At 35.2% G+C, this 24,662-nt stretch overlaps 1 protein-coding gene across 3 annotated transcripts in view; it reads left to right on the plus strand.

Moving 5' to 3' along the window:
* The window catches only part of ATG2B (autophagy related 2B), a 46,947-nt gene that overhangs the window by 894 nt on the left and 21,391 nt on the right, over window positions 1-24,662 (plus strand). For 2 of the 3 annotated variants that reach the window (XM_032110620.1, XM_032110623.1), the window contains exons 2-23: window positions 2,971-3,133; window positions 4,967-5,119; window positions 6,102-6,204; window positions 7,089-7,251; window positions 7,726-7,905; window positions 9,350-9,446; window positions 10,830-11,012; window positions 11,674-11,828; window positions 12,541-12,652; window positions 12,806-13,067; window positions 13,933-14,083; window positions 14,611-14,703; window positions 14,874-15,062; window positions 16,350-16,623; window positions 17,709-17,814; window positions 18,844-19,036; window positions 19,208-19,350; window positions 20,461-20,618; window positions 20,870-21,042; window positions 21,345-21,495; window positions 22,340-22,539; window positions 23,341-23,421. In XM_032110620.1, coding sequence (XP_031966511.1) covers window positions 2,971-3,133; window positions 4,967-5,119; window positions 6,102-6,204; window positions 7,089-7,251; window positions 7,726-7,905; window positions 9,350-9,446; window positions 10,830-11,012; window positions 11,674-11,828; window positions 12,541-12,652; window positions 12,806-13,067; window positions 13,933-14,083; window positions 14,611-14,703; window positions 14,874-15,062; window positions 16,350-16,623; window positions 17,709-17,814; window positions 18,844-19,036; window positions 19,208-19,350; window positions 20,461-20,618; window positions 20,870-21,042; window positions 21,345-21,495; window positions 22,340-22,539; window positions 23,341-23,421 — 3,483 coding nt within the window. The remainder of the gene's footprint in view (window positions 1-2,970; window positions 3,134-4,966; window positions 5,120-6,101; window positions 6,205-7,088; window positions 7,252-7,725; window positions 7,906-9,349; window positions 9,447-10,829; window positions 11,013-11,673; window positions 11,829-12,540; window positions 12,653-12,805; window positions 13,068-13,932; window positions 14,084-14,610; window positions 14,704-14,873; window positions 15,063-16,349; window positions 16,624-17,708; window positions 17,815-18,843; window positions 19,037-19,207; window positions 19,351-20,460; window positions 20,619-20,869; window positions 21,043-21,344; window positions 21,496-22,339; window positions 22,540-23,340; window positions 23,422-24,662) is intronic. The other variant, XM_032110621.1, reaches the window with a different exon arrangement.

Raw genomic sequence — 24,662 nt, forward strand, 5'->3', positions numbered from 1 at the left:
GTCTGTGTAGATCTCTAAAGACTGTTCTCTAGTCCTGTAGTGGTGAAAGTACTTGTTGACAAAAAGAAAGGTGATTTTAGCTGGAGTTTGCTTAGCAGGTGGCCTGTCACGCTCCAGTCCTCACATGTATGTTTTTTTACATGTATGCGTCTATACGCAGATATGTATCTTTCCAGCCTACTGTAAAGGCAGACCTTTGGATTACCGTGTTTGTAATATTTTGTAAAGGTTCTTGGTTTAATTGCCAGTGTCACTGAATTCTACCTGTCAATCGAGTGTGTGTCATGAGGAACCTTTAGCACTGCAGTATATCAGTCACTGACTTCCAGCGTAGCATAGATAATGAGCTAGGTCCTTTGCTTTGTTGTTTTCCAAAACACATTTTTGTTAGAGTATGTACTGGTTGGTATTAGGTCACAGAGGGTACATTTTAAAATACTTGGCAATATGTGAGTTTTCAAGTAATGCTTTTCCAGTTGTTTGTGTGAAAATATGTTTGAAAGTGGTAGGGGACGGACGCTTGCGGAAATGATCAGTGTTATCAGTGTTTGAGTGTGGACTTTGTTGTTCGCTGGTTTGTTTCCTTCTTTTCTGGCTGTGTCCGCAGCTTGTTTTCTGTGGCAGGCTTGCAGTGAGGCTGCCTCGCTTTAGTGGAGTTGCTATGCCCTCTAGTGGGTATCGAGCGCTCTGCGAGTCGAAGTGATGCTATTTAAAGTGTAAAATACTTTGTAACAAAGCATTTACGGGGCGGTACTAAATGAAGTGTTCATCACGTATGCACAGTGATTAAGTGAATATGCAGTAATGCTTCGGTGATCCTCCCCGTTTGTGGATCAGCATTTTTCTGTTCCTCTTGTAAACAATGTCACGTTTGAGGTTCTCTGCACGTGACTCGCATGTATGACAGATTGCAAAAGCAGATTTCGCGGAAGTACTACAGCTCTTTTTTCCCCCTAGTCATTGTAACCTTGTTCTCAGTGAATCACCAGGATGACTGGATTTTGTACATAGTATCCATTTTTGTGGATACTTCTCTTCATCTCAGCCCTGTAGATATTTTAGCTAACGTTGTGTGTTTCTAGATTGTAGAGATATGTAGGAATTCCTGGGGCTGTTAATGTAATGCCTTTGCCTTTTGGGGCCTGGGCTGTTTAGAAGAATCAAAATGTAATGCATGGTGTTTGTAGTTGAATTTTAGTATACATTAAATACTACTTTTGTGGACTATTGGTCAATAATGTGGAAATAAGTCCTGATGTGAAGGCTATGCTCCAGTTTTAAAATTTCGCTTGGAATGCTCTAATTACTTGCTTCTAGGAACAGCTGGCATGGGCATATGAAGCAATTTAGCTCAAGAGTACTTCGATTTTTTTACTTTTAGATAGTAAATTTCTATTTCAAAATAATAAGCAGTGTACTAAAATACACTTATTTTTATCACCATGCACATGGGTAGCAAAAAGACATCCGAGTCAGATTTATTCAAAATATGGTAGCTAGCTTACTTTCTGCTATAGCAAATTACTTTGTAAATTTGTTCAAGTAATTTAAATGAACCTGTGGTATTTTAAAATACGGTTTTCATCTCTAATAATTATTTTTGCCCTATCTTATGCTATTGCCACATGTATAATTCTTAAATATAAGTTCAAATATGTTTGAGCTTTTATATTATTTATTTTATAAAATTTTAATTTCCCAATAGGGCTGTTCAGGTTCTGTTTCTTTAAAGTTGATGTCTTTTCCTGCTGCTTGAGTGGACTTTGGAACAGAAACTAGAAAAGCTGAACATGCAAGGCAAACAAAATGCTAAAAGCAAAGTTATTAAGAGCATAAGGAGAGCAACAAGTTAATACGATGGGAAAGTTGGTCCTGGACACATAAGAATTAAAAATGTAATTTTCTGAAAACTTATTTTCTTTATTTTTAATTTTTTCTGTATAATTGGAACAACATTTTAAATACAATTAAAATGGAAAACAACTTTTAAATCCTTATTTTTTTCAAAAGTTGTGATGTCGAACTTACGCATTTTCTCAGGTAAAGTCAATGGCCTTGTTCAACTCAGGAAGGTCAAAACCACACTTTTTCTTGCCAGTTGAAGATTCTGTCCTATGTCCTATTATTACAACCCCAGTCTTTAGTAAGGTCCTGTTTATATTGGAAAGTAGCACTTAATGAATTCGGTATGTGAATAGGATTGGGATTTGTTTTATTAAAGCCTGGGTACTTCTTGTCTAAGAACTTCAGTTTTAACTGCATTTTTAAATCAAAGCACAGGCAGGAACTCCCCTTTTTTAGCATAAATGTGAAGAATATGTTTCATCTATATGGTTGTAATGAAACCTATATAGAGAAACAAGGGAGTCTTCTAAGGATTGTGGAAAACTTGAAAATTCTAAGTTACTACATTAGAACTGGTCTGATACTTTGGGCAAATTGATGGTAGCAGTGTTAATAATGCCACTATAAAAGACATGATTTAGAAAAGGCAAATATATTACACAGCAAGAGAGGATTGTTTGGGTCCATTGTTCCACTGTCACAGAGAAATCATTACACTGAAATTACATGCTATGAAATACTCCTATCACAGAAACCAAGTACTTTTTGTGCTTTTACTGTCAGCCTGCTTACAGTTTTCTTCAAGTACTGCCAAAGAAAGAACAGATTAACTTTTGTTAGTACTGTAGTATTTATCAGAGTAAGTTAGCAGACTTTTTTTTTGTATAATGCAGAAATACAGATTATGCAGCTACCACAGAGCAATCTGTGTTATTCTGAAAGCTATTTTTGCTTTGGATGGCATTACACTGCAATGGAATTGAAATACTTGAAAGTGTCTTATTTTTTTTTTTTGTTGGAGTGTAATTAATTTTCTAGTAGCCTCAAAGAGTTTTATTTGTTAGATGCAAAATTATGAATGTGATTTTAAAAAACATTGTGATTTTTAATTTTATTGTCTTCTAGTGTCTTAATGAGATCCTGGAGTCTGCTGATGCACCTCTGGAAGTCACAGATGGATTTATCCAATCAATTTCTTTATCTGTCCCGTGGGGGTCATTGCTGCAGGATAACTGTGCATTAGAAGTAAAAGGATTAGAGATGGTCTTCAGGCCAAGGCCAAGGCTTGGTAGGCTTATTTTTTTATTTTAAAAAAGAAGATTCTTTACAGTTTTTCAGAGTCAAAAGTCTACCCTCGCTTTAGTCCATTCTTAGCCTTATTTAAAATGTCATTTAGTTTCCATACCTTAATGATTGAGAATTAATAAAGAAACTCTCAGGTGTGCGTCAGTTGGTTGTCAACTCAATTAGTTGTTGCTCTGTTAAATAACTTAAAATGCTTATAATGTTCCTACTGTTGTATGTCTTCCAAGCTGTTTAAGAACTATAGATATGGAAGTGTGGGAAGGAGTTTTTGCAGCTGGTGTTTTTGGATGTTGTTTGCGCAGTGCTGTGAGGCAGCGTTGGTAGCTGGCTGTTGGGTGGCAGCAGGACAACACCATAGTGTAGGACTGGGAGAGGGGTTATGGAGCTTCTGGCTTTCTTTGACTACTTTAGGCTAAAAGATGCCTCTTGTATATTTAGAGAACAACAAATGCAGTTTAATTGCTATCACAGTCTGAAATAATGACTGAAATACTACCTTCTATTATAATGCTGAGAGGATTGTCTGAGTTCTTCTAGCTTGTCTGTATCCAGATGTTTGTTACTGATCTAGTTTAGATTGCTCTCGTGATAAACTTTTACTGGTCATCAAACTTCCATAAATTCTGTTTAACACATAGTGCATTTTTAGTTGTGAAAATTGTTTGAATGTCTGAAGGATTTTAGTTTGGTTTCCTTCTTGTAGCATAGAGAAAATAGAAGAAAACGTTTTTTTAAACAAATAAGGAAGAAAAAAATGCATAAAACCTATTTCTTGTCTTTTGCAAGTTACCTTAAATGACTTATTTGCTTACATGTACTCTACACTTCATCCTTAGTTGTTTAACTGGAATTAAGTTTTGAGCTATGTTACTTTCTGATGTAAGATTATTGCTTTTGAAGGAATGGTAGTATTAGGAAGAAACTATTATTGCTTCACTTGCATCCAATTAGTTCTCTTTGACGCACAGTGCTTTATAATAGAGCAAACAGTGTAGAAAAAACCCCACGGTGCTGGTTTTATCACACATCTATAGCCACATGGATGTTTCCAGACCTGAATGCTTAACTGAAATGTTTTGCCTATTTAACACGTTTGTATTTGTAGTTTTATTTTTGTCTGCCTATACTAGAGTGTGCTAGTTGCATTTGATTAACTTTTCTAATCCATAGTTTAATAGTATTTGCTCAGAATGGCCTTGGCATTAACTGATAGGAATGCACTGTCAATTAAGTTAATCTGGCTGATGAAAAACTTGTTCAGCTTAGCACCTGCTGTGCTCTTGGATTTTATTATATTTTACTTACTATGTCAGGTCTGTGTTAGGCTTTTAAAACACATTTTAATATGCTAAGACAACATCTTTAACCTTGCTTAGTGTTTCTCCATGGCGATGTATATGTTTCAAGAGGAATACGAAACCTTGAAATAATTCTTAAAAATAGGACTTACTTCATTTTGCCAATTATGCCTTCAAAAACATACCAATATAGTAAAAGAACTCCAGAAATTATTTAATTGCTTAAATTACTTAAACCACTGCTGAAAATTGATTACACTGTTGATTACCTGATTTCATCTTGTTTATACTGAGTTTTCAAATACCAAAATCTTACCAATGCCGTCTAAATAGATTACATTAATTTTAAATTAGTAAAGTCTATAATGAGAGATTGTAACTAAATTTGTTTTGAAGTATGACTTCTTACTAAGCTGTTGAAACTCTTTTCTGGGTGTGCCAAATGTATTGCTCTGTTTTGTCTTTATAGTTTCATAATGTTCATAGTTTAGTTTATTGAGACTTATTTTACTCCACAGCATCTGGTTCTGAGCCCATGTATTGGTCAAGTTTTATGACCAGTAGTATGCAGCTTGCAAAAGAGTGTCTTAACCAAAAATTGACAGATGAACAAGGAGAAGGGTCCCAGCCTTTTGAAGGACTTGAGAAGTTTGCAGAAACTATTGAAACAGGTATGAATCAATTATTGAGATCTGAATTAATGTCTGAGATTTAATTGGTTTATGTTGTGTCTCAGTTTTACAAAATGGCATCTCAATTTCCATAGCTTACCTGACAAATTTTCACTTGTTAGCATTGCTTGTAAAATCTAAAGAGGAAGGCAGGACAGTTGATTTTGCTTTTGAAGTGGGGAAAAAAGCCCCATTTACCTACTAAAATATTTGTATACTTCCCTCAGTGGACAGATTGAACTCTGTTTCAGGGCAAGTTGGTGTTTGTTTCCACCAAAATAAATCCAGCTAAATCTGTGCCTGAAGGATTGATGACATATCTTAGTTTTGGAGATGGCAGTGTAATTAATCAATTGCTAATAGTGATGCTGTTGAAGGAGAAATGGAGAATGTTTTTTCAGCTGTTTTTATCCAAAGCTGACCTGTTATGTTTTATGCATCTCCATAATCACACCATGTTGATAGAAGTATTTCAAAAACTGGTTTTTGTAGGAGGTGGTTTTTCTAAGTGAAAGAAACTAAGGGATTATGACCACATTATGCGGTGGAAAACCTAGTGCAGAAATGTCTGAGCTGAGGGAAATACTTAAAATCCCATCTCGAGATGGAATCACTCAGTCCAGGCGGTGTTCTGCTGCAGCAATGTTTAATAGTTCAGACATGGTGCACAATGAAGGTGTTACTTTCTTTGAGGATCATCCACACTGAGCTACAGAAAAACATGGTTTGAGCTGTCACTTGCTCAAATATCTGAGCCTTAAAGAGCAGTTGTATGCTATGGATGTACATATTGGTCATTTAACAGGTGTTTGTATTGTCTTTTGAAGCCTTGTTACCTTATTAAACTCAATTGATTCTTTTCACTGAAATAAATATTGAGAACTTAAACAAAATCAAAGACTCTTTAATATGGTTACGAAAGTAATTGTTTAGTAACTTGACTTAATTGCCTACACTATATTTTTTTGTTTTCTCTTTGAAGTTCTAAGAAGAGTGAAAGTTACCTTTTTAGATACTGTGTTGCGAATAGAACATGTGCTGGAAAACTCTAAAAGTGGAACAGCGCTTGAAATCAGAGTTGAAAGGTAAACATTTTTTTTTAAATCTGTGGATGGTTTTTTTTCCTAAGGCACTTTTTGCCACTTCCTGTAAAGTACATTATACTCATGCACACATGTTCTTAGTATACAGACACTAGCTCTTGAGCATCTCTTTTATAATGCCAGTGAGCATCTTCCTCACTCAGATTCCACTTAACATGTTTATACTAAAGATATTTAAGCATTAAATTGGAAGAGTTGTGGTTTTTCCCCACAAAAATGTTTTCATCAACTTCTACAGTTAATGAATAGCATTTCTCAGATGTTCAACACCCAGTGTATATTGTTGGCCAATCAGGCCATCTCTTCAATTTAGAAAAGGGACCTGACCCTTTCGAGTAATACACTTTAAATGTTTTCAGAAAAAAAGGTACAGTCCTGGAAAAAAAAAACCCAACAAAACTCTGAAAGATTTTAGGTCTTAAGTGGACTTTTAAAAGAGCCCGTGTGAATTCTGTAATTACTTTGAACATGAATACTGTACATGTTCTTAATGTAGATTATTCTCAACCTGTGGGAGACTGTAATCATACTTTCTTGGAAAGTATTGAGATCAGTATAGAATAAAATTGATGCTTACTGAGAATTGCTAATGAAATATATTTGGTTCTAAACATTTATGAGCTTCAGGTTGTTGTATTCTCTGAAGTATGTTCACACAGGTAGCATGTTCTCCTGTGGTGTCCCATAGAAAAGTTAAGATTTCCACCAATTCCCACAGAGTGGTGGGTTCTCCTTTCATGACAGTGAGCAGCACTGTAACTAGTACGAAGAGAGAGACCATGTACAAACTTAAAGGCTAAAAGGCACAAGAGAAGTAACAATTTGCATGCACCCACTGTGTTTATTGCCTTTCTTTTGTCTCCCAGAACTATGTACTGTGATGAAACTGCAGATGAGTGCTCCGGAATTAATGTACATCAGCCCACAGCTTTTGCTCACAAATTACTGCAGCTCTCAGGTGTCTCTTTCTTTTGGGATGAGTTTCCTGCATCAGCAAAGTCCTCCCCAGTGTGTTCAGCTACACAGCTGGTAAAAATAAATACGTTATATAAGGATGTAAATTGATGAAAGAATATATTGTTACATTAATATATAAGATTAATTCTGAAGGGTACAGGAGTTGAACTTGTACTTGAATCTGTGTTTGGTAAGTTTTATAATCAGTTCCTGTTGATTTTGAGGAGAGGCAAGGAAATGGACTTTAGGACTGAGTAGGAGTTAGGATGTATTGTACTGGTTGCAACTTTAGGAACTAGAAATTTAAGAACCCTGCAATTCACTGTTCTGTGGAAACTTGCTCTTCTTTTTCCAAAAGCCTAATGCTTCTCGTTCTATGTGCTTTGTTTCTTCACAATTATCAATACATGTTTTTAATGTCATTGTCAAATTTTTAGTTTGTAAAATGATTATTTGTGTGATAGGCTTACTTGAAATGCTTGTGTTTTGCTTTTTTTTCTTAAGAAATGGGATACATTCTTATTCCTTTATCTGTAACTTTTTAAGGCAACTGAACCAAAGCTTTCACCTAGCTGGAATCCAAAAATCATTTATGAACCCCATCCACAACTAACAAGAAACTTGCCAGAAATTACTCCTTCTGACCCTGTACAGATCTGTAAGCTGATTGGTAGAATGGAGTTAAGCCTAACATTAAAGCAAAATGAAGTCCTTCCTGGAGCTAAGGTTAGTCATGCTTTCCTGGTCTTTAACTAAATGAGTAGTTCTGTAGGATTTTTTTCTTCTATTACATATGAAAAAGGTGTAGGATTCTCAAGGGAGCAGAATCACTTTAGTCATTACGTAGATTCTTTACATTCTAAACAAATAAGAATGTCTAAAAAGACATCTTCACGGTAGCCAGGTGAGTCAGGGCACACTGAAATCTGTTAAATGAGAATTTCTGTATGTTAGAGAGAGACTGAATTTAAGTGTTCAAAAAACAAGTAGATGTGACACTTTGATATGGTTTAGTAGACATGGTGGTTTTCAGTTGAAGGTTGGTCTTGATGGTCTTAGAAGTCTTTTCCAACCTTAATGACTCTCTGATTCTGTTCTGTGAATTTATGTATTGGTATTACTTCTGAGAAAGTTACTCTATTTTCATGAATCTCTTGCTACTATTCTTTTTTTTTTTTTTTCTTGTAGAACTATGACTGATTTGCCCACATAAGTTTGGAATGTTTAACTGGTGGTTGCTTAAAATCACTTTGGTTTTAAAAGGGTATAACTTTCTACAACAATACAAGTAAATTGTAAATTATTGATTAGACTGCAGCATTATAAAACACAAACATTTCCACTTCTAAATTTTTATGTTGAAATCTATAGTAAATCAAATAAAAATGCCATATTTAAATGCTACTAGTAAAATTAATATTTTATTTGACTTTTACATAAAGATACAGGAAGCAAAGCAGTTGAAAATAAAGCCCTGTTTTTTCTAAAGAAGTGAGTATATAGGTAAAGTTGTGTAATATATTCCCCTTCTCTCCACTTTTTAAATTGGCTGTTGACCTGTCTTGTATAGTGTACCATATTTTATGGAAAGCATAAAGTTTTTACTGCAGTAGAGAAGAGGTTTTTTTTACATCCAGCAATTTCTAGTCAATCTTTAACTGTTCTTGTTTATTCAGTTGAGTCCTTGAAAAGTAAAATAATATTTTTCTTCGTGTGAAATAGAGAAATGCTGCCAGTTTCAAAAGTATAAATATACTAAACAGAAGACCTTTATAGTTTTAAGGTCTATTTCAGAAGGTGCTTATTGAATATCTCATAATTAGTAAGTAAAACTATGTTTTTTATTGCTTTGGTAATTATTAAAGGAAAAAAAAACAATTAGCAGATTAATAGAATTCTTGATTTTTTCTATTATGAGATCGTGTATTTATTTTAAGCTAATAGTCAATGACACATCTGCATCTATCCTGCCAAACTACCAGTTGGAAGAAACAGAAAATTAAGTTTCTAGCTGTTTTATAGAAGATGAAGATACTGATGGAATGACTGTATTCTTTCCAGCATAAAAATCTATTATCCAAATAATTGATTCATCGAAATAATTGATTCAAGTCATGTAAAGAAAAGTTCCTTGAGTGTTCTTGACAGTGTTCTTTCCTTTTCTTTTTAGTTGGATATAGATGGACAAGTAGATTCTATACATCTGTTTCTGTCGCCAAGGCAGGTTCATCTTCTATTGGACATGGTAGCAGCTATTGCTGGACCAGGCAAGTGAGCATTCTGTAGAAGTTAAATATGTATTAAAAGAAACAAAAAAATAATCTTTGAAAGATAAACAAGTTTCCTCAGTTGAAAAAAAATTGTGGTGGTACATTACTATGAGTTTTTATCTGATATCAATAAAATGTTCTGTAGCTGCTGTGAGTTAGGACTGTGATCAATTTATTGTCTTCAGTGGCAAATTGTACATCTAGCAATAAAAACCCCAACAAATAAGGCTTGACACATGACTGTATAATAGTACAAGAAATGAGGAAATTGTAGGTTGTCACTGTTGCGCACAGGGACGGCAAAAAACGACATGACTCCAGGTCAGAGAAGTATGGTCGAAGCCGACCCTTTAATGCCAAAACCCATCTTTTTATAGCATGGATCTCAAAAGAGAAATTACATTATTGGGTGCTTGACCCTACACCTCCCAGAGTGATTGGCTGAAAGCTATAACACCTATTTCAAAATATTTTCTAAGATAAAACAAGACCTTGCCAGGTGCAAGATAAAGAGTTAGTTTACAGAACGGTCTTTCACTGTTTCTCAGCTAAAGCATGAGAAAGGAAAAACTTCACAAATGCTTCAGCAGCTGGAAAATTCCTCTGCTCCTGCTTTTTAGCATCCACACTAGGTGAAGAAAATTAGGAGACCAAACCAATTCTGGTTCTTGTAGCTTCTGTTTCACAAGAGGAACTTAGGTTCTCTGTCCTGTGTTTTAGTGACAGGCACAGAAAATATAGAACAGACAGTAGATGAGTTTGTTGGTCTGTATTTGTGAAGATTTAAGAGCAGTGTTTCAACTACTGCAGTAGAAGTATGAGAGTATTTTGGTTTGTTCCCCTCATCTATTTTATGTAACGACACTTGCTAGGGTAGCTAATCTTTTTGAAAGATTTGTCATATCCTGGGTAGGTGCTTAATATTCTTGTAATACTGATATACTTGTTTTATTGGACATGTTAATTGTTTTTGGACAATTGGAGGAGCATTACATACAGTTTCCCATGTGTGTCATCTTCAAACCTGAAATTTTAATAATTCCTTAATAGTAGAACTTTTAAGAGGCCTTAGTCCCTAATCCTGACTGAGAAGAGAAATGTATGCATAATATAAGCCAACACACTGCATATATAACCTTGAAATATTTTCATTAGATGTGAAGTTAATGAAGTTAGGGAGAAAATAATCTGTTCTGGACAAGTAAAACCTTCAAACCAACAAAATGCACAAATATACACATCTGATATATAACAGATGTATATATAAATACGGATGCATATATATACAAAAAGGATTCATTTTCAGATTAATTTTTGAATTTTTTTAGGGATACTGTTAAGGAAATTACAGTAGGATTTCTGTCCTTTTTTTGAATCTAGAGAGTCTAAGCAGGATAGAATTGTCAAATAAAGATAGGAAGAACCGGCCAATGCAACAGGAGGATGAGTATCGGATTCAGATGGAGTTGAAACGTTATTTAAGAAAAGAGTCTTTATCTGCAGGAGCATCATCTGAACAAAGCTTCTATGAGACAGAGAGTGCCAGAACGCCTTCTAGTCGTGGCAAGTATAAAAGATGATGCAAAATAGCAAATAACCTGTTGTTAAGATTGTTTAAATTGATTGTTCATCTTTTAATCTTACCAATTTATGTATTAAAATAACTTTGACATAATGTAACAATATGCCATTAATTGTAAAGTTCAGTAAAAAATTAGCAACTAGTTTAGGTATCAGGGTAGACTTGATTCAGTATTTCATTAAAACTGTTCAGTTAATGATAATGTGCAACATGCTAAAAAAACCACAGTGTAACATCTTTTCAAATGCGTGGTTGAGGAAATTACATTTAGAATAATACTTGTGTTTGTCTGATTTTATGTGAATACTTTTTTGCTAGTTATTTTTAATGTGAAATACTTTGATTTGTCAAAATCAAATGAGAATGTGTGAATTTATAGAAATGATACCAACTTGAATATGAAAATGAGATATTTAAGTGATATAATATTAGTGAGTTTTTTGCCTTTTGATTTTTATTTAAATCTCTTCATAGACAGTACTAGTCTCATGTCAAGAAAACTTGGAACTTCTGTAAATGATGTATTTAGCTGGTTATTCTGTCTAGCAGTTAGATTTCTGGACTTAGGAATTCATTTCTGTTAGAAGTAAAGTTATTTTTTTAATTAGAAAATAACTCTTTTCTATCTGTGATTTTTATTAGAGGAAGAAGTTTTCTTCTCAATGGCTGAAATGGACATGTCTCACAGCCTTTCTTCTCTTCCACCTCTTGGAGACCCTCCAACGATGGATCTAGACTTGTCTTTAACTAGTACATACACAACTACGCCAGCAGGATCTCCACTGAGCACTACAGTGGTATAGTATTAACTGCATTTGGAATCTTTTAGAAATTAACACTTCTGCCAGGAACTGTTGCATAATTGCTGCATTCTTTACAACATCAGGAACTGTTGCAAAATTCTAGAACAGTTGAAATGTTTACAGCTGATAGTATTCCTTTTCTGCTATGGAAGTGGTATTGTAATTATTCTCATTTATTTGCCTACTAAGCTAGGAAATGTGTTTTCAAATGTCTTGAAGCTTATATAGGATGCATTATGATTTATTTTCTTTTTAATTACTGCATGTTTGCCACCTGGTTTTCTTTTAATATGGATTACACAGGCAATGTTGTATGAAATTGTTGTATTAAATTTTTCCTCAAACAACATAAAAACTGTGCTGTTGTTAATGACCATCTTTCCCAAATCTGTTGTGTACCTAATGTTTTTCTTAATGAAAACCGTGGAGAATAGTTGTGGAACTAGACAATATATGCTCATGGGGAGTGCAATTTCAGCTTTAAAAATATGTGGTTATAGATGCTCATGGAATTAAAAAGTGTACCCCAAAGTAAAGCATGTCTACATTGATAAGTTGAGCATTAATTCTCCATGAATTGATTGTTGATTGTTTATTGTTGGTTTATGCATGTTGGAGTTTTTTGTTCATTTACCTTATTATTCATGTTTGATCTAATGTCTAACAACTCTTTGCAAATTTAAGGTCATATATATTTTTGTTTCAGCTGCAACCGACTTGGGGTGATTTTCTTGATCGTAACAAACAAGAATTACAGCCTCCAAGAGGTTCTTCACTAACAGCCAATATGGTTCACCAGACTTCCTTAAGAAGGACATGTAAGTAACAACAGATAGGTAGTTCTCCCTAGATAATTATGAAAATGAATTGTTATGCAGCAACTTGGTAAAAAGAAATGAAAATCAAAAGTAAGATGATTTTATAAATGTATTATTGCTGAAAAATTACGTGAACTTAATTTTGTATTTCAGCTATTCCATCCAGATCTGTTTCTGTGGATGAATCCAGACCTGAGCTACTTTTTAGACTGGCAGTTGGAACTTTCTCAGTGTCTGTACTTCATATTGACCCTTTACCCCCTCCTGAAAGTTCACTGAACCTTAACCCATTGACACCAATGGCTCGGGATTTCTTTGCCCGAATAGAAAAGATTGAGCCAGTTAAGTTTTCAACAGAAGATTTTCTGTCCTTCCGAGAAGTATTTGCAGAAGCTTGTTCTCATGATCACCTTAGGTATAACTTTGCTTATTAATAAATATAATTAACAAAAATATATTTTAAGTAAAGTTGAATAAAGTAAGTTTATTTCCATAGGAATTGTGTTACTTAATATTTGAATTGCATTAGACTTCTTTATTAATTTCAAAATAGTCTTGAATTTTGACATCCGTTGTCCAAGACTTTTCTTTTTTTTAAATTAAAACAGAAGAAGAAAAGAGAATAAACATTAAAATCACCTAGCTTTTTAATAGATGAATTAAATTAGGTACAGTTTCTATGACAGAAGTCTAAAGAGTCAAGAATCATTAAGTAAATTATTTCTTTAGAAATAGCTGTGATTTACTGGACTATTTTTATCCCAATATAGTGATTACTGCTTGAAGGAGCTTAGGGTTTTACTTAGTGCAAAATATTGTATCAGTAGGGATAAAGGCTAAGTGTGAACAAGATAATAAAGTCAGGCAACAGTCTTTCCTTTGCAGAAGTTTTTACCATCCCAGTACAGTGTATGAAGTCAAATATTTAAGGGTGTATATCCCTCTTTTTACCCTATGTATGTAATTTAGACTTTGTGAGACATTTGACTTTGTCAATCTAAGGATGCTAGTTTTATGTGAATTGCACCTCAGGTTAGATGTCTAAAATGTGCTTTACAAATTTCTCTATGCTGACCATTGTTGATGTGTAACATGAGCTCCATTGTCTTTATTGCTAAATCTGTAATAATTAGATATTTTCATAGTTTTGGAGAAATTACAGAGCTTTAAATGATTTTAAAAGGATTGTAGTGATCCTTTTTTTACATACTTAAGTCATGACTTTTCATAATTGTTATTGTTTATGCTACTTCTAATAATTCGTAATTTTAATAATTCAGGTTTATAGGTACTGGCATCAAAGTGTCTTATGAACAAAGACAAAGGACTGCCTCTCGAAGTTTTAGTACTGACTTATCCATTGGAAATATGGAGTTCCTGGAATGCCTTTTTTCTACTGACTCTCATTCCATGCAGCCTCACTATACAGAGGTATGTAAAAAATAAAGGGAGGTCCATAAAAAAGAAATGTTAATTGTATAACTGAGAATGCCAGATTTTAAAATGGTTGTAATTTAAATGTTTCTTAATAGTTTTTTGGTTTTTAAGTATGTTACAGTTTTAAGATAAAATTTACATTTTAGTTCTGAGCTCAAATAGTGAACCCAGCTTCTGTCATACCTGACAGGAACAGCACCAAGTAGCCAAACTTTGTTAATTACTTGTCTTCCTTGCTTAACAGGGTTTGGATATTAGAGTAAATGTTTTCCAGAACTAAGCAATGGAGTTGAGCAATGCAAAGGTTTCTTGGGGTGGTGATTATTCTTCCAGCTGTTTTAATGGTGAGAAGCATCCAGTAAGGGAGCTGAATATGTGGATTGAGTAAACGGTTGAGCTGAGGCTCTGTTTGCTGACTTCAGTGTGGGGTTACCTGTCTGTCCTAGGTAAAAATGTCATATTTTCCTGTGGCAACTCTTTCCTTCTTATTTACTAAGTATTTTTAATTTTTTTTTCTGAAGCTGCTGACATTTTATTCTGAAGAAAGAAATGATTCTCATTCTATGCCATGCCTTCAGCTGCATTATAAGCATTTAGATAATAGAGGACCTCAGGTAAGGTGGGAGATTAAAAAGACCAAGTTTCTGTATAATAACCTTTGTCTAATTTGGTTTATTTGAATAGGAATCTAACTGTACAACAGAGAGTTCTTAACTCTAACTTACTATAATTTGTTTCACTGTGTTGTGTTGAAGATTTTAGTGCTTTTTCTCTTTCTTTTCAGGGTAGTCAAGGGAGACTCAGTTCTGTTCCACAGAAAGCAGAATTACAAATAAAGTTAAGTCCAGTGTTTTGTGAGCTGGATATTAGTATTGTAGACAGATTAAATTCCTTACTTCAACCCCAGAAACTGACTACAGTGGAGATGATGGCATCTCACATGTATGCTTCTTACAATAAGCACATAAGTCTGGTAAGTTCAAAATGAAATTGATTAATAAACTTGCTGGGGTTTTTTACAAGAGGAAGGCAGGGCGGCAGTAAGCCTGAGATTGCTACTTCGGATTGATTTGTGGTGGCTGAGGTGTTTCTTTAACTGTGAAAGGTTTTTTTGATTGGTTGGTTGACTGGGGTTTTTTTGGTTTTTTTCCAACTTCTGACACAGAACTGTAGCCATCTGACACAGTCTCATTTTACATTCAGTGATTGTGTACTTGATAACAGACCTAAAGATAGTGGTAGATGCTTCACAAACTCCGTAAGTTCTCAGCTTCTTGAAGCGGGGAGAACTGGGCAAAAAACAGGAATCTTGACTGACTTCTCATCCCTAATCTGTCCCATCATGCTCTCCAGCAGCTGATATAAAGCGTTGCTAACAATTCCACTTCTATGTTGAAATCTTCAGTTGTCAAAATGAGCCCAGTTGCCTCTGCTGTGCATAACCTGCTTTTGGGGTAGGTGACAGAGAGAATGGGGAGCATATGCATTGCATTCTAGTGATTTGGGACCAACAGAAAGAAGTTGAAGCTTATTTTTCTTGGTTTGGGTTGTTACAATAGCATTAAGCATGATGACTTTTCTTAAAATACTTGAGGAATAATTAATGCAATTAATTGATTTTCTGCACAGCAACAGAAACTTTCATGTAATTTTATTGCTGCATTGACTGATTACAGAAAAATCAGCCTTCAAAATTATTTAGGAGAATCCTTATTTAAAAAAATTGTAAGACATCAGTCATTTCTATAATTGTCTTGTGAATTTGATTCTTTTCAATGATCAACAAAAAGGGGAGGATTTGAAGGACATGAAAGTGATAGGAGCTGGACACTATGACTTCCTGAAAGGGACAAATACACGATAGTAATTCCTACTTTTTCAAGAGCAGCAATTTTTAAAAAAGTGTCTGAGACACGGTATTTCCTAATTGCAGCTGAGTATTGTTCAGTACTCTCACTCTCCAATTTAAGAGGAAAAAAAATTGTAAAAGTAACAGATTTTTTGCAAGGTTGCTAATCTCTGGAAATACTTGACTTCTAAGTAGAATCTCTACAACACCAATAATAGAAAATATCCTGAGAGCAATAGCAGTTGGTCTTAATGTGTTTTTCCTGCGTTATATAAATAATCTTTTTCATGTTTAGATATTACATCATCAAAAGCTTTCTCCGTAGTCACTTTCAATGCTATTTTCTCTAATTTAGATTTTTTTAATTCACTCTGGTATGTGTTTTGTCTTTTGTTGTTTGTTTTTTTTCAGCATAAAGCATTTACTGAAGTTTTTCTGGATGATTCACATGCTCCTGCAAACTGTAGAATTTCAGTTCAAGTCACTGCCCCAGCATTAAATCTCTCTGTTCGTTTCCCAATACCTGATCTACGGTCAGATCAGGAAAGAGGACCATGGTTTAAGAAATCACTTCAGAAGGAGATTCTTCATCTTGAATATACAGATCTGGAATTTAAAACTGAATTTATAGGAGGGTCAACTCCAGAACAAGTTAAATTAGAGCTTACCTTTAAAGAGCTAACGGGTAAGAATGTTAATATTATATTCAAAAGTCCTTTTTTATTTTCCTATGTACTATGTAGTTGAGAGAAAACTCGTCTCGTATGAAGTAACTCAGGGTGTATCTTTCCACCTGAATTTTTGAGTAGATATCAAGGGAGGTGATCCTTCCCCTCTACTTGGGGCTAGTGAAGCCACATCTACAGTGCTGTGTCCAGTTCTGGGCTCCTCAGTACAAGAAAGACAAGGGGCTACTGGAGTGGGCCCAGCAGAGTCCACAAAGATAATGAGCAGTCTGGAGCATCTCTCATATGTTGAGAGGCTGCGGGAGCTGGGCCTGTTCAGTCTGGAAATGAGAAGACTGAGAGGTGATCTCATAAATGTATATATATCTCAGAGACATGTACCAAAAGGATGGTGATAGGCTCTTTTCAGTGGTGCCCAGTGACAGCATGAGGAGCAGTGGCCATAAACTGAAACACAAGAAGTTTCACATTAACATGAGGATGAACTTCTATACATTGAGGGTGGCTGAGACTGGAACAGGTGCCCAGGGAGGTCATGGAGTCTCCCTGTCTGGAGACATTCAGAACCCACCTTGGATGTGTAACCCGCTCTAGGTGAATCCTGCCTTGGCAGAGGGTTGGGCTGGATCATATCCGGAGGTCCTTTCCAACCCTAATAGTGCCATGATGCCGAGATTGATTCCCTAAATAACTATCGTTGAAAAACTTTAATAATTTCATGCCTCTAGTATCTTTCAAAGTAATAAATCTATGAGACTGGTTTATATTTGCAATCTTCTCTGCTGTCTCATTTTGTGTACTTATTCAGGGCTGTGGCAAAATATAGTGATGCTATAAATGTAAATGCAGATATCTATGCATTAGAAGCGTCTGATTTTCTAACTAGAAAATAATGTGAAATAATTTTTGTTTCTAAAAGTTAACATTAATTTTTTGGGAGAAGAGACGACAAAATCTGCCTAAGTAGCTTAGTAAGTAGCATTGACTAGTTAGTCTTGTTAGACTCCAACCTGAGGAGTGGCTAACCTGAAGTTAGCAGTTGTCATTCCTCTGTTAATTTCTAAAAAATCTCTGTTCTATTCAGGTTCGTTTGAAGAAGATAATGCAGAAACACCAGTAAAATTTTTTCAAGTGTCTGGTGGCACAGATGGAGATATAACATCGTCATCAGACAATTTTGACTGGCCTCGGTAAAATAAAGTTTCAAGTTTTTAATGTGGATTGATTAGATTTTTATGAAGCACTGTTTTTCTAATTTTAATCCAGAATGCCTGTGTGGTAAATGCTTGAAAATAATTTGCAAAGAAAGAGCATGTAACTATTGAAAAGACCCCAAGAATTTATAAAAAAACCCCCCTGAAAATTCTATGCTTATAATAATGCAATATGGTTTTTAATGTATAATGGCTTCTGCATGGACTTGAGTAAATTTCAGTGAAAGTTTGGTAAATTATTAGAGACTTGAGACTTCTTCTCTTTTTTTTGTTTTACTTTACCTTTTCTCCTGCGTTCATGGCTGAATACCAAACAACCCATCCTAATTGAATTTTGCCTCAAAATAATATAAGCCGTAAGAATAATTGTATTATGACTGAATTATTGCAGCTTATATCATATGCAAGGCAATACAGTACTGTAGACTTACTGAAGTGAAGGATCAGGCAGCTGAATTGTGTAATAATATGTTTAAAGAGGCAATTTTAGATTTGCTACAGAATTTGCTGTGTACATTTTTTGCCACAAAATTTAGTGGCTTTCTGACTGCAAGTTTATATGGACAATTTTTCTTTTATAATGGCACAAATAAATTTTTCTCTAACAGTATTTACATGTAATAAGCTACACCATGCAGTACAGCATTTCTTAATGGCTGTTAATGGTCTAGTGAAACAAGCATTATTTTGGGAGAGTGCTAGGTTTTTCTTAGCTTACCTATATGGTCACGTGATGGAGTTGAAAAAAGCAGATGCTTAACATTTTCTTTCACCTGATGGTACCTTTTCCATTTGTGTGTATAAGTTAGTTTTTTTTCTTAGTAGTATTGCTTTGGGTAATAAAATATGTTATTATCTAATAAAAAAGTCCCTGGACTTTTGAGCTATTTAGTCTGGGTGTATTTAATAGCAAGCCAGTAGAACTAGGGGACATGTGACAAAGCATAAATATAAACATTATAAGCATCTCTAATGGCTTGTTCTGCATAACTTCTCCAATGTCAGGATTGTATTGAAAATAAACCCTCTGGCTGTGCACTCTATTCTGGAAAGGATAGCAGCTGAGGAGGAAGAAGGTGATAATAACTTTCAAGAGGAAGAAGAAGGAGGGTCTCATTCTTTGAAGGATGTCTGTGATATTAGAAGACCAGAGCCTTCTCCTTTTTCTTCTCGTAGGGTCATGTTTGAAAATGAAGAGGTACTATAAAGTTTTGTTACTTCTTTGTGCTTATGATAGACAAAATATAGTGAGAGTACATTCTCGCTACTTTACATGCAACTTCTGGTTTCCACTTTTGGTTTTGTTTTGGTTTGAGGTTTTTTCTTTTTTTTTTTTTACACTTAAGAATTTTTTTCTTTTTTCTTTCAGATGGTGATGCCAGGAGATGTAGTTGAAATGACTGAGTTTCAGGATAAAACAATTAGCAATTCTCATTATGTACTGGAACTTATGTTACCAAACATTCACTTAACATTACCAAACAAAAGCTTTTACGAAAAACTTTACAACAGGCAAGTACAATTGTTTTGCTTGGTTATCATGACCTGTACATTCAGTTCTGTGTTCACTGTTGACAAAAACAATTGTCTAAGCAGGTATAGCAGGAACTCATTTGTATAGTTTATATAAAACCATAAAGTGCTATATAAATATTTTTCCAAGCTCATATGACACCGTTGTGTCATGCATCTGATTCGTGCCATGGCAGCTGTCTGAGAAAAAGTGTTTGGCAGATTTTGTGAAGAAAGGGTGAAGCTAAGTAGTCTTTAGCTCTCGGTGAATACTTTGTTCAGATCTCTGTGCAATGTTTCATTTTGCTCTAATCTTTCTGATCTCTTCTTTAAACAGATTATTATACTTAAAAAACAGTTGTGTTCAATTTTATTCTTTCTATCTAAAAATCTAGAATTTGCAAGGCAGTCAGAGAAAAAACCCTAACCCAGTTTTGTAAGCCTCGCAAAAGTTTATAAAAATGTAGAGAAAGCGAACCCAGCTTACAGATGGGTGTTCACTGTTTATTTCTGTTAGTTTGCTGTCCAAAAACCAACAAAATACTACTAGATTGGTACTATGCTATGCAATATGCAAGAGAGATGCTGATCTATTTTAGTCTGTGATAGGTATTACTTTACTTCCAGAGTATTTTCACTTCCAAAGTGGCAGGGCAGAACCTTCCACTGAATATTTTGTTGTAATACTTCTGTACTGAATGTCACATCTGTCTTTACCCTGACAGACACACTCACTTGAAACCAAAAGAATGAATGTTTCCTGCAACTTAGTTGAGAATTGATGTGATCAAAATAGGGGTTTCTCAACTCCCCCTCCAACCTACTGAGCTAATAGATACCTAGTTATAGAGGATTTTGTGTCACTATCATGTGTTAGACTTGGATATGTGCCTACCATAATTACTGAATAAAAGTTACTTCCATTATTTTTTGCTTTTGCTCATGAATATATTATTGTTTCTTGTGCTCTTGAACTTTATTTTCTCTATCTTGTTTATGGAATCTGGAATCTGTTACATAAAGTCTGCAAAGGAATTATGCTTGACTGACTTAATACAGAGTGGGAATACAGACACGTATTTTATGTAATGATAATGTATTTCTTCCTAGGATCAGCAATGATTTATTGTTGTGGGAACCCACAGCTCCATCTCCTGTAGAAACATTTGAAAACCTTTCTTATGGTGTTGGACTCTCTGTGGCCAGCCAGCTCATCAACACTTTCAGTAAAGACAGCTTTAGTCAATTTAAATCTGCAGTTAATTATGGTAATACACTTAATAAATCATCTAGAACTATAGTGTTTTAGAAGCATAATTGGCTGAAGTGATTAAGCTGTTAGTGGAAAGATTTTGTAAACTTATGAGAACTTAAACCAAGACAAAAAAAAGGTAGATTACTGTTTAATTGAGTAAAATAAGTGTGAAATTGAATTGCATTACCAATGGAGAAACAGTGAGTTGTTGGCATGATATGTGTACTAGCTAGAGAATGAGTTGTTCTCCGTTTTATCTATTAGATGATGAAAGTGGATCTGAGGAAGAAACACTGCAATATTATTCCACTGTTGATCCAAACTATCGTTCACGCAGAAGGAAAAAGCTTGACTCACAGAATAAGAACTCACAAAGCTTTCTGTCTGTTCTGCTAAATGTAACACATGGATTAGTGTCAGTATTCACAGATGTGAAGGTGAGGCACTGGGGCTGGAACAAGTTTTTTCTTGTTTTGACCATGGATCCCTTTCATGCTGTATGTACTTATCTGGAAGGAGCTAGTGTTGTTAACAGTAATTCTGTAATCTTTATACTACTATAACTAGGCAGTAATGCAACACAGTATTTTGCAAATTCTGTTTGCTTTGCTTCACATGAGAATAATGAAATGCAAGCAGGAAAACATGTATTGGTAGCAAGTGTTATGTTAGTTTAGACTGTCTAAGTGCTGCAAACTGTGAGCAAACAATAATTTCATCATTTCTATTCTTCCTTCAGCAGGATGATGGAAATACACTCGAAGGAAAGTACGGCGAATTTTGGGTTGAGTTCAACAGTGGCTCCCTCTTCAGTGTGACTAAATATGAAGGCTTTGAGGACAGACACTATGTCTGTCTCCATTCTAGCAGCCTCAACTTATATCATCAAGGTAGGGGTGAGATTTAGGTGTCTTTGGGACTAAATTTGAAATGAAATAAACTTGAAGCCTTTTAGGAAAAAGGCTGTATTTTTTTCTCTTTTCTCTCATAGTGTATCATTTGGCACAATAGATATAATTTATGGCTAATGTTTCTAAATGCTACAGTAATGCAACTTCATGATAACTGTATTTAGTTACAGTTTAGCTCTAACTTTGCTTGACAACTGCTGGTCTTTAGAGATATTGTGATCCTCTGGCAAATTAGCTGTACAGTCTATTCTTTACCATGACAATACACACTTCCTACATGTTACTGGTTGTTTAATTAAAAAAGCTATGGGTTATCAGTGGCTGCTGTGTTTTCCTGAGTAGTTAGTTGTAGTCCACAGGTGACTGTGTAGTTTGTGTATGTCTGGAAACCCCCATGTAGTTAAACCTTTTAAGGTTTCCCCCTCAGATACCTCTGGATCAGTGGTAGTCATGTTTCAGTGCAAGGCTTAGTTATTGTGTGTTTAGAAGTTAGCCTGGCACTATCTCATAAAACAAAGAGGAGATACATGTTCCTATCTCTCCATGCAATCTGTAGGAGATTTCTGTCTGTTATTTCAACTTTGCCATTTTTTTGGGCACATAAAAAAACGCAATCTCTAATAGTGACATTGAAGATTATAGCTAGAACCCTGGTTTTAAATATTGGATCACCCATAACCTTCCCTTCACAGTTTTTGGTTGTCAGCGTGCGTGACTAACTTTGGTAATTAAAATAACTTTTTAGGCATTAAGCACAAAAACCATTTTCTGTAACACTTCATCAGTAACAGCTTTGGTAATTCATTCCAAAATCTCTCTGCAGGTTTAGTAGATGGAGTCGTCCCTTCCTCTGAAGTACGACTGCCCAGCACAATACGTCCCCATTGGTTAGAGCCTACTATTTGTTTTTCTGAAGAAGATGGTCTTAGTAGGACTACTTCAGATGGTGTAGGAGTGGATAGTCCAAGTATGCTGACTGTTGCAGTCAAAATCCAATCAGATAAAATAGAGAGCAATACAAAGGTTTGTGTTATTTGTACTTTTATAAATTATAGTTATCTCAGTTTGTATGAAAGCATCTAGACATGGAGTTAGAAGGGTTATAGATGAAGAAACCATATAGTTCTGAGACATTAATTTTCAAACTATAATTTTCTGTTAGAAACTTTTGGGTGGATTACAAAAATTAAGCAGCAGCTTAATTTACTAATTCTTCCAATGCTTCACTTTGCCGATCACACTGTTTCTTTATTGAATGCATTTTTTGGACAGTTGACCTTTTTTATTTTTGTTGATTTTCTCTGGTGTCAAAATGGGCAAGAACAAATATAGAGTTACACTGCAGTTAACTAGCAGTGTCATCTAATAGGCAGCCCTTGCTTACCTATTTGGAATGGCACTGGTAAATGACAGTAGCATTCATTAGTGTGGCTGAAGGATGACCTCTTAGCTGGCATAGTGGTGTCAAACAGGTTGGTTGAGTTGTCTAAAGAAGGGTTCTGTAGACCAGCAAAATGTTATGGGGGTTCAACTGTCTCACATGTGAACTACATTGGGTTGCTACTCCTGGTAATTTTTGCTGAATCCCAGAGTGAATGTAGAGGCAGCCTTCCTTCCTACTGCCACCACAAAGCTGCCATTTCTAAACTATCCTGTTGCAAAAAGGGTGATACTGTATTATCCAGGGTTTCTGTATTGGGAAGCAGGGTTTTTCTAGACACCAGGAGATTTTTGGGAGCAGAAGGATGACACTGTTTCATAATCTAGATGTGACATAGTTACATGTGTTTCATGTAAGCCAAGTCATCCAACATTGTTGTGCAGGAATTTCTGGTTGCTGTTGGACTACGAGGAGCCACCCTTCAGCACCGAGTGCTGCCCTCAGGTTTAAGCTGGCATGAACAGGTCAGGTTGCTACAGTGTTCTTGGTGACATCTTCAATTTGTCTCATTGCTTTAACTGTCAAACTAAATCTTGATTGAAAATCTTGATGTTAGGCTGTTCCTTATTATCATACTCTGCTATTGAAAGTGTTATTCTTTCTTTCTTGTTTCTCTTTGAGACCATTGACAGATGACAATCTTACTTTTAAATTATTTCATGTCTATTAATTTAGTACTGTTCCTCTCATCATCCTAACTTTCTGCCCATAACATGTCAGGGAGGCTCGGGGTAGGTTTACTCTGTTCTGTTGGGTTTTGTTTAAAATTCAGATGAAAAATGTCAGTAGTGCAATACTATTCAAATACATACATAATCCTTAAGTTAAAAATACCCTCAAAACAAGCAAATGTGTTATTTGCAGTACTGAAAGCATTTCTGTATTTTTCCCTTCTGCTCACTTTATCCCTCAAGTCTCATTTCTCACTTGTACATTTCCTGTTTGGTATTGCTGAAATAGCAGTACTGGAGGACTTTGGGGAGGTAGTGAGCAGCAGTTTACAGAAACACTTGTGAATGAGAAGGGTTGTACTCATAGGTGTGGATGCAGAGGTACAGTATAGCAGGCAGGGCTGGAGCCCCTTGATCTGTGTGTGAAGCCATGAGGCAAGACATGCCATTAGCACAGGAGCAGTGTAGTTGCATGTACCTGCCCCATACTGGATTACAGATAGTAACCCTTGGCACTCAAGCTTCTCCTGTTTATCCTCCAGTCTGTATGATATGCTCATTTTCACATGCATTGTTACTGTATAAGTGTGTGGAGCTGAACTGGCGGCTTTGGACTCTGCTGTGGAGTTGTTTTCTCCTCAGCATTATATTCCTGTGGGTTTGTGTAGCCTGCTTTACACTATGTTGCTTCTTTGCTCTATGAAGTTTTTCTGAAGTAGCTTTACCAAGTGCATCACAGGCAATCTTTTTTGGAGGGGAAGGGATCAAATAAAAAATTGTCCAAAGAGGTAGAGAGAAGAAAAAAATTAAAGATTAGCAGTGATGGTATGCCCCAAGTTTGGAATATTTTAAGAAGAATTTTATAGTGTAACATATTTGAGAGGGAGCTATGACAGATCTTATAGAGGAGGATAGGAGTTAGTTTTATGTGGTAATACATCAAAAAGCTGTTTATACAATGAATGTGCACATGGTTCTGAGCATATTTCCCATGCCCACCCCCCAAGAAAGACTTGAAGATAACTTGAACAATA

This window comes from Corvus moneduloides, chromosome 6 (genome assembly GCF_009650955.1).
Source record: "Corvus moneduloides isolate bCorMon1 chromosome 6, bCorMon1.pri, whole genome shotgun sequence".
In the NCBI taxonomy this organism is placed as follows: domain Eukaryota; kingdom Metazoa; phylum Chordata; class Aves; order Passeriformes; family Corvidae; genus Corvus; species Corvus moneduloides.